At 32.5% G+C, this 10,269-nt stretch overlaps 1 protein-coding gene across 1 annotated transcript; it reads left to right on the top strand.

Moving 5' to 3' along the window:
- Positions 1-2,242: 2,242 nt before the first annotated feature.
- On the top strand, positions 2,243-6,547 carry LOC132738212 (toll-like receptor 4). Its single transcript, XM_060725680.1, has one exon. The coding sequence runs from the start codon at positions 2,444-2,446 to the stop codon at positions 5,042-5,044; it is 2,601 nt and encodes an 866-aa protein (XP_060581663.1). The 5' UTR covers positions 2,243-2,443; the 3' UTR covers positions 5,045-6,547.
- The last annotated feature ends 3,722 nt before the right edge of the window (positions 6,548-10,269 follow it).

A 10,269-nucleotide genomic window follows, 5' to 3' on the forward strand; every position in this document is an offset into this window, starting at 1 on the left:
TTACATTTTCATTTTACAAGTACACAATGGTTATTGTTTATCCCAAAAATGTTCCATTATCTTTTCAAGGCAGACGTAGGTGCTTAAGATGCACATGCTGATGTCTTTTATTTAACTAGTTACACAAAACTCATTAATTCTGAACTTTGCATCATTGATTTTAAATCTTGATTCGTCTGATCTGTCGTATAACGTTAATAGAAAGTCAGAGTTTATAATATCTGAATGGTAGACATGTCATTTAAGAATGGGAATTCTGTGATACATAGAAGTATAAAGCAGATAATTGAAGTTGATCATTAGCTTTATTATTAGTATCATTCCAATATCATCATCGTATTGACCACCATGATCGTCACAGCAACCACAACTCCCCATCCATTTGATAAGCATGTCACTCTTAATGTGCCTTTCATACTTCATTGCCGTGTTTCTTATTCTCGCGTTTTATTCTTTTATTCTTCTTTTGTTCGGTGGCTTTTTGTTGTTGTTGTTGTTGTTGTTGTTTTGATGGTTGTTCTCGTTGTTTTCTTGTTGTTATACACACGCAAGAAGTAAGTTCAACTTTCAAATATGGCTTTATTGATACCTTATATATTCATAGGGTTCATGAAATACATTGTAAATCAGTGTTACAGAACATGTATATGTATACGAGTATGTTGTTAAGTTTAAACTGAACAGAAACGATTGCAGTGAGATCACTTGAATTATATCATAAACTATAAGGCTCATAAAGCTCAAGAACGTACATAACAAGAACGAGGTCCATTTGAGCAGGCAGGGTTTCGTCGGACCTGTACAGTAGAGCTCATATAGCGACTTTCAGCTGATGCAGTGGGGAAAGACCACAAGAGTAGAACTGAGACGTTCCATAAGCTAGCTGGATAACTTCCTTACATGAAAGTATTCAAAGTCCCCGGCGAGATTTGAACCTCAACCTCTCAGCCACAGACGCCCCAAATGTGGTATCAATTACATGTATAAGTATGTCAAGTTATTAGGTTATTAAACTCTATTTGGTTTATATAGTTAATTTATTGAATCGTGTTATTGACAGAAATTGAATTGCCTAAAGCACTGCATTTGTGAAACGTTAAAATCAAGCCTTACAATTTTGTATGTAGTTAACGAAACTTTCTTTGGTGCAATGTGTAATTTCGGATATGAAACATTCTACGCCGCTTTATTGGCTGCAGAAGGCAAGCATTTAATTTTTTAGTCAGTTGTTGAAAAAAAGATGAAATTTAAATGACTTCAGAAGACAAATAAGGTACGTACGAAAACAATGTTAGAAATAAAAGCAAATCTTTTCAGGAACCATGAGGTGTCGTTATATCTACTTTCTATTTACAAGTAATCAGAAGTGTTACTTTCAATTTTTGGAGAACCATTTTTATCATACAATCATTTTGCTACTACTATACAATTTAAGAAATGTTTGTCTAATTGACGGTAAAAGAAATGTTAAAATGAATGTGTGTGAGTTGATTGATTTTTTTCAAACTTTCGATGTGAAAATATTCAAAAAGCACGTGTTGTCACCATCCTTCAGTATAGAGGAGGGGCTATTTATTAGTTTTATTACATCTATACTGATAAAGATATCGAAATTGAGCATAAAACGAAAAAAGAACACTTTTGAAATTGATAATTTGTTGAATATCTAAGGCTTCTCCTTTTCTAATCTCTGACCTGAATATACTTCATTTTACTCTCCTCATTCTAAAGTTAAATTTCATTCAAATGTGTTATAAATGCTCCTTCTTTTAAATTAAAAGAATATATATTTTTTACTCTTCTTGACAGAGTTCTTGCATCTAAATTAGTAACTTCCATATCTCCAACTCGTTGTCAAAAAAAATAATTGAATATTGAATTTTTCATCTATCTAAATGTGCATTGTATTTTAAAACAAACTTTTGAAAGGTCATGATAATTTGTGCAGACTTCTATGGGAAATACTTTAATTGTCACACAACCACACTCAAATTTTATTATTACTGTGTTCTAAAATAAATATTTTAGATAATGAAATTATATAATCATAGTTTCATAGTTATACATAGTTTCATAGTTAAACCATAAAGTTACACAAACATGATATTAATATACATATTAAAGTGATAACGAGTTGAATGTAAGTCTGTGTACATAAACGTTAAAGACTTTGGTTATCTATTGAATTGTATCAATGGGGAATCTTGAAGAAAAAAAACCTGTTAAGCCTACCACAAATAGAGCTTGCTTTAACTTCCTTTTACATCATAAGCGAAACAAATCTTGACTGGTTTATGAACTCGGTAAATACTCAAACAAAATACAAGTATGTACACTTGCTTCCTTTATTGATCGCATGTTGAGCGACATTTATACAAAGGCAGATATAATAAGACATTGCAACTTTTCAAAAGTTTGATCCTTTAATTTCTAAGCTGACAATATGAACTTTGTATTGTTGCTCGCGTGGATTATCAGTATCGTTGATTCAACATCTCTTCCATGTGGACCTGACGGATTATGTCATTGTGAACATATAAATGTTATGGATTGTTCCAAAACTAATGAGTTACCATTACGGAACGTATGTGACTATATTGATGACAGTAAAGGTGTCAAGATTAATATTTTGCACCTGGAACAAAATGGATACAAATATATTCGGACGGAAGACATAAAAGGCTGTAAGTCATTGAAAAGTCTGTATCTAAGAGGAAACGAAATAAGCTATGTCGAAGACGTTTCTTTGATAAAGTTTGATAATCTAAAAACGCTTGATATGAGCTATAACCAGCTTGATGTTTATAATAAAAGAGGGACACTAGCATTTAAACTTCCGCAGTCTTTAATAAAGCTTGTGCTTAACGGAAATCTGAATGTTTCGGACTCTGCCGGTGTTATGTATCCGAACCTTTCGAATCTGACTAATATTGAACAGCTCATTTTCGACGGACTGAAAGACACAAATTTCCCTGTATCTTACAGTGAAATGCAATCATTACGTAGCGTATCATTGTCTGGGTTGGATGGAAATTGTAATATGCCTTACGTTTCAAATGACACATTTAAACACCTAACTCATATAAGGACATTGAATTTGTCGTCTTGTGATATAGAAAATGTAACAGCTGGAGTGTTTGAAAAACTCAAGAATTTAGAAGTTTTAGATCTGTCTCACAACATGAATCTTGGATTTCGTAAAGCAATGAACATTACATACAGTTTACAATTCACAAAAATTAAATCATTGAATTTTTCTAAACTTTATCCAACATTTGGACTTGGAACTCAGTTAAAGTTACAAGATGTGTGTTATCTTTGGAATACGAACTTAACTGAGATTGTTTTAAATGATAATAGAATTCAATTAGTAGAGAGAAATGCTTTAATTTTGACGCCAAGCACTTTGAAAATCTTACGTGTAGAAGGCAACACGTTTACTTTTGGGCAATATTTATTTCAACTAGGGTGTTTTGCACATTTAGAAGAATGCTATGGGAATTTCCAAAATCATGCTCGTGATCCTTACTTGTATATGGAAGAGCCTAAAATAGATGAGTCCGAATTTGTGTCTACCAACTTGAATTGTCCATATACTGCACCAGACGTATTGATTAACATAAGTAAAAAGAAAAGAGTATGTCCATATTTCAAGGACAATAATATAAACATGAACAAGACTTTGCCCACATCTCCACCGGAAATGAAAAGACTTGAATTTTCAAATTGTGGCATGCAGTACAATGTAACTAGTGTGTTAGTAAACCCAACTCCCTATAAAATGGAATACCTCGATGGCTCGGGTAACATTTTTTACTCCTGGATTGGGCCATTTGGCCCATTTCCAAATGTTAAATATCTTAACTTATCTCGCAATTATTGTACACACATTGGACTAAAATTCTTTGATAGCTTTCGAAATGTTGAAAATCTTCAGATTCAAGAGAACTTTCTAGGGTTAATTCTCTCAGATAAATATTACGGACCAGGTATATTTGAAAAGTTATCGAAAGTGAAAGTTTTGAACTTATCGTCAAACATTATTTCCTATCTACATCCAGCTGCATTTTCAAACATGGTACATCTGACCACATTAGACCTCAGTGTGAACAATATTGAGTCTTTAGCAATTGACGTTGGTTCGTTGAATAATTTGATACATTTGAACTTAAAATTTAACTTTATCCACTCGGTCCCGTCTTATCTTAGGGAGAAGCTGGAATTAAATTCAAAACGTCTCAACAAGAGCTTCACAATTGACCTCAGTAACAACACCTTGTCAGTTAGTTGTAATGAAAAGGAGTTTTTGGAATGGATGGTGAAACATAGAATGAACATGCTAAATTTCGATCATTACACTTTCTACAACATGTCTGGTCAGCGCGTGGATGCGGAACGATTTGTGAAAGATGTAATTAAACTTTATATGGATTGTGGTTCTTACAGTATGATTATTGTAGCTTGCTCTATAGGTATATCCATATTCCTGTCAGTTGTTATTGGTGGTGTTGTATACAGAAATAGATGGAACTTACGATATCTTATGCGCATGACTAAGATCAAGCATTTTGGTTATATCAGACTACATCAATACTTTAACGAACCAGAAAGGTTTATGTATGATGCTTTTATTTCATATGCAAACGAAGATGTACGTTTAATTCTTGACGTTATGATACCAAAACTAGAAGGACAAGGTTTAAAATTGTGTTTACATGATAAAGACTTTTTACCAGGTAACAATATTGCTGACAATATTCTACAAGCCATTGGGAATAGCAGGAAGACCGTCGCTGTTATATCTCAGCAGTTTCTAAAAAGCAATTGGTGTTTGTTTGAGTTCAATATGGCAAGAATGGAAAGCATTTACTCTCGTGGGGGTAATAGTTGTCTTATCATTGTTATATTGGAAGACGTTCCAACAAGAAATATGTCGGATGAAATGTTGGACTGGATGAGAACCAACACATACATAGAGTACACACAAGAGGCAAATGGTGAACTACTGTTTTGGGACAATTTCCTTCAAGTCTTAAATGAATGAAACATTTAATAGACTTTTCAACATGAAATGAAGTCGTCAATATATGTATACCAATTGTTAACCTATTCCAAATTAGAAGCTTTTAGTTTCCTATGATACAATTGAATGCATTGTATTATTATACATATCTGTTGGTGATTGCAAATATGTGCTGTGTGTGCGTGCATGCGTTTCTCTGTATTGCTGTTGTTAAAGCGATTTTGCATGGGTTTGTAAATAACTGATATGATCATTATTATTATTATTATTTAATTATTATTATTATTATTATTATTATTATTATTATTATTATTATTATTATTATTATTATTATTATTATATACCTTCAATTACCATATATCTACCATGGATTAATACCAGTCCATAGAAATATTCAAGCGTAGTTGAAATAAGAAAAATCTGTTATTACACCCTTAAACGTTTTGAGATAAACTCGGGCATTTATTTTCCAGAGAAAATGCCTTTTAAATTATAATGTTTATATAGTTATGATGAAACAGCCCAGAATCCGTTACTTATTTCATCATGGGGGAAGTAGAAATGTGCTGATGAAAATAGTGACTATTTTTCCAACATTGTTTAGTCATATTTAAAACTATTTTAAAATACGGAAGCTTGCAAACTATTCATCAGTTTCAAGCCGGATATGCGTTCTTAAAAATACGTGTTAGCTTTCCTACCTATTGAATATTAAACGTAAGTACTAGTTATATCTGTTGTTTATCAGTTGTTTTTTTGTGCTCCAGTTATTAGACAACAATTGCTTAGTCATGCTCTGTAACGCTTTTTCAATGACATTGTTAAGTGAAATGTGAATGTTATTCTAGGTTTAAACGTTGTTGGCGGCGTAGACGGAAAGTGTATTTTGTGAAAGTTGCTTTTCTTCCTTGGTCTTTCTAAAAGATTTTCAAAAATAAGTAAAAAGTACAGTATTTCTCCGTTTTTAAGTATAACAATGCGATTCATTTGTATCGGCAATATGTAGATTAATCTAAATCAGGTTATTTTGTAATGTTTAGAGGAAAGGCACTCGGACAACTTATATCATATCAAAGTTGTCTTATAGAAAGAATGCTAAGCAATATGACAGTTCGCTCATCGATTTTCTCTTGCTATAGTTACTATCATAAATTAAACAGAACAAGAACATGTACACCAAATTCTATAATTTGTCCGGGTTAAGCCTATTTTTGGATTTAGTTGGCAGGCCTATATTGAAACACCGTAGATTCTTGCTGTTTTTGTTTGTTCAACTCTTAAAATATTGGAGGAAATAAAAGTATTCATCTAAGTATTTATGCGTTATCTTTATAAAAAAATGTGGATCAAGTTGTAAATTAACTTTAACAGGAAATCTTCATTTGGTTTTTACAAATGCATGTGGTTTATTGTTGATAACGAATTGGTGACAAGTTCGTGTTAGAATAATTGTTATGTGTCGAATACCATAGCGTGCATCAACGGGAAATGTAGAACATAAACTGCACTTACAACATGTTTTCTGATAAGTAGAATATTCGCATCCTGTCTGTGTTTGTAATTTATTATTTAATTTATTTACAAAAAGGATGTATAACGTAACTCTATGTCATGGTTTATATTTATTTCCACGTTGCACAAGGAAGCATTCCGCTTTGGTTTCGCAACAAATGTGCTAAAAACAGCATGTCTCTATATTCGGGCTATTTTACGAAAATGTTAATAAATTATCATTAAATATTGCGAAGTGAACAAAGAAATTAATTTAATATATTGATGACGGAACTTAAAAATCTTCATAAATTTGCTTGAAGAAGTCAAAATATTCTAAAATAGATCTTACTATGTTAGTACCGTAGTAGAAATGTGGTGATAAATACTGCAGAATCTGTCAATAATCACACGCAATATGTTAGTCATTGCTTGAATTTTTATGGGTTTTTTTCTTTTCTAACAAACTTAGTTATTCTTGGCTAAAAGTTTCTTGAAATATTTTGGCTCACTTAAAGATGTACGAGGGACTAATCAAGTTAAAAAGTAATTATACTTAGAGATATATGTAGATCTATAAGAACTCCTTTTGCACAAGTAACCGATTCTATTCATTTCTCTTCCATCGTTTTATAATAATTATATTTTAAAATATGATAAACAAGATCATCAAGGAAAGGCGGCGTTCAATGAACACAGCCCCCACCCGACCCAGCAACAAAAGTCAGTGGCAAGGAGCCCAGGAGGACCCCAAACAAAAACAGGACAGGGCACAAGACATAGCACGGACAGGTTAATCACTAAAAGATAAATAATTTGTAGCTGATAAGGAAATCAAAGAAAACAAATAAATGATTGAATAATAGGCCCACAAAGTCAAAGGGCACAGGGGCAGGAGACCGAGGGAAGGGGGGAGGAGGTTAATCAAAGAAATAAAAACTAGGGGTAAAGGGGAAGATACTTACCGTAGACGAGAAAACAACAAGGGACACAAGCAAAAGTGTCACCAAAACAGTATGAAACAACATAGACATACATCTGAGGAACACAGAGGGGCGCCGCCTTGGAACGGTCAGCAGCAAAATAATGACTACTGGGGAGTTTAACCCGGTTAATGGTGCACCAAACCTCGCTCTTAGCCCCACCATGTTCCTATAAACAAGACAGTGTAAATAAAATGAATCCCCGCCAAGTGAAATTCTAACAGTTGTTATGGTTACAAAAGGTTAAATAAGTAAAACACTAAAATGATCATGTAGAAACATATAAAAGTAAACCCAATGACCATAACAAAAGTACTCGATGTCTTAAAGGAAGACAGAGCAACAAGAAAATCACCTACAAGGGCCCGACGAAGCAAGACAGAAGACAAACATTAAGGCAATTCAGTCCCAAAGGGCTTTAAGAACTGTCCATCATAGAGTCTCCTACTTGGTCCGTCAGATGTAATCAAAAGAGGAAAGCGTAGCGTCCAACTGTAAATGGGTTGAACACTAAGCATGCGGTATGTCTTAAAATAGTAGGGTCATAACCCCTTTTAATAAAACGTTTAATTAATTTAGTAAACACAACAGAAAAATTACAATGACCCAAGATCTTACAAAGTTTGTAAACAACATCCCCGTAAAAATCAGGCTGGCTAATCCCTTGCCGCAGAAGAGTTTTTAGATCACTATTGAATTTTGAAATTAAATCAAAGTTACGATTGTAAAATTTTGTAAAATATTTACGTAATTTATATTAGCGGTAGCCCGGTAATGAAAATATTTCGCTCCTTAAAATCCTTTACGTTGCTACAAGCCCTAGCGAATCTTATTAACTGAGATATATAAACCCCGTAAGATGTTGCATGCGGTACGTCTCCATCCAAATGAGGATATTTTACTATACTAAAATCAAAGTCATCTCTTTTATCATAGATTTTCGTGTGAATAGAATTATTTTAGATAGTGATATGAAGATCCAAAAATGATGTAGTTAAATTTCAAGAATTTGTTTTATTAAGTTGTAGCTCATTAGGATAAATTTTAGACACTATTTGATCAAATTAAGAATTATCTAAATTAAAAATGTCATCAAGGTATCTGGAAGTGTTATGAAAAAAGCCCCACTCAGCTTTCATTACAAAAGAAATGTATTTCTCAAATTAAAGCTGCATTCCTCCAGATGAGTCAAAATATTTTGATAAAATAAACTTGAGAAATATGTACTATGATTTTAGGAAAAGTAAAATGATTCAAGATTCAATTAATATTTTAAATGTTATATGCGGTTAATCACTGATTTTACAGTAATTACAACAATATTTCTACTGCGTTACTAGCGCAGTAAGGGCTATTTATGCATATTTTGACCACTTTTTGGTAATTCACGTGCGTTGTAAGTGCCATTTATAATAATGTGTGAATTGCTTCCTTCTGGTTATTTCACACTATTAAACATTTAAATCCTTTTTTCAAAATTTTCATGAAAATTAGCGTGAATCTGGAGGCGTGCTGCTTTAAAGCTTTATTTTGTGTGTACTGTAACAGTAACTTTGTGGCCAAAACCATCACTTGCGGCTTCTGCTTTTCGGCAATTATACGGATTAAGCGATTTATTATTTGTATGTAAGACAAAATACCACTTTGTTTTTGTCTGTGTTAGTACTTTTAAAATAGAGTATTCGCATTTCACGCCTCTCTCTGTGAACTTCTCTTGAAATTTAATAATAATTTTATCAACATAAGTCAATTATGAAGCTATACCGCATTATATGCTTTCAACCATATGCCCAAAATAAGTACAATTTCAAAAAATCATTTCTTCACTGAAACGCTTATACATTTACTATAACGCTATTAGTGTGGTCAACACACGCAAAAGATGGCATGCCAAAATACATGGTCGGCTGTAACCGTTTTACCATTTTGAAAAACGGCTCGAGTATATGTGACAAATTTAAGATGTTCATTATCACATTTATCTCGGGTATGCCATCGAGTAACATTAAAATATTTAACCCGAAATATTAACTCCAAAGCTGATTTCTTTAATAAAATGACTGTGTCAAGCACATAGGTTGTTTTTCTCATAATCTATGCCAGACAAAGTCATAGCTGTATAATATGCTTCTCATGACACCTCTGGTATAACCGTTGACATTCAATGCATAAAATGTTTTATAGTGTTGTTTATTATCAACTTTAAATAACCTCAATGTCTTATAACGTTAATTAGATGTCGTTTCTGAACAGATTATTTATACGTTGTAGACATATTATATACAGAAATAGGATGAACTGTGTAACACTGTATGTTACAACAGCTAAACATAACAAAGATACCAAATCACCACCTGTCTTCATGACGTTATTTAATTTTGATTTATAACACCGGTTTTATATTATTTGACAGGAATACGATACATATTAATAATGTTGATTATTTATACCTGCAGCTTGCTCTATGTTTAGATATTGCAAGGAAATTAAACCACTTAAGTCTACAGCCAAATGTCTTCAATTCTTAATAATCCAACTTGGTGTGTTTTAATTATTCTTTTAATTATTCTTCTTTTAATCTTTGTTATTTTCTTATTTGGGCGCTTGGGTTGAAGTGGTTAGTTGAATTTAACCAATTTTCCACACATCGATATGTGTTGGAATCCCACCAGGAACTTTAGATAAGACCTTTACCCTGTCGGTGTGACTTGAAACCAAACCCCAAAATTTTAACAAAGAAAAAGAAATGTGTTAAAAAATTGTCACTCTTTT

This window comes from Ruditapes philippinarum, unplaced genomic scaffold (assembly GCF_026571515.1).
Source record: "Ruditapes philippinarum isolate M1 unplaced genomic scaffold, ASM2657151v2 ctg10977_1_1_1_1, whole genome shotgun sequence".
NCBI lineage: Eukaryota > Metazoa > Mollusca > Bivalvia > Venerida > Veneridae > Ruditapes > Ruditapes philippinarum.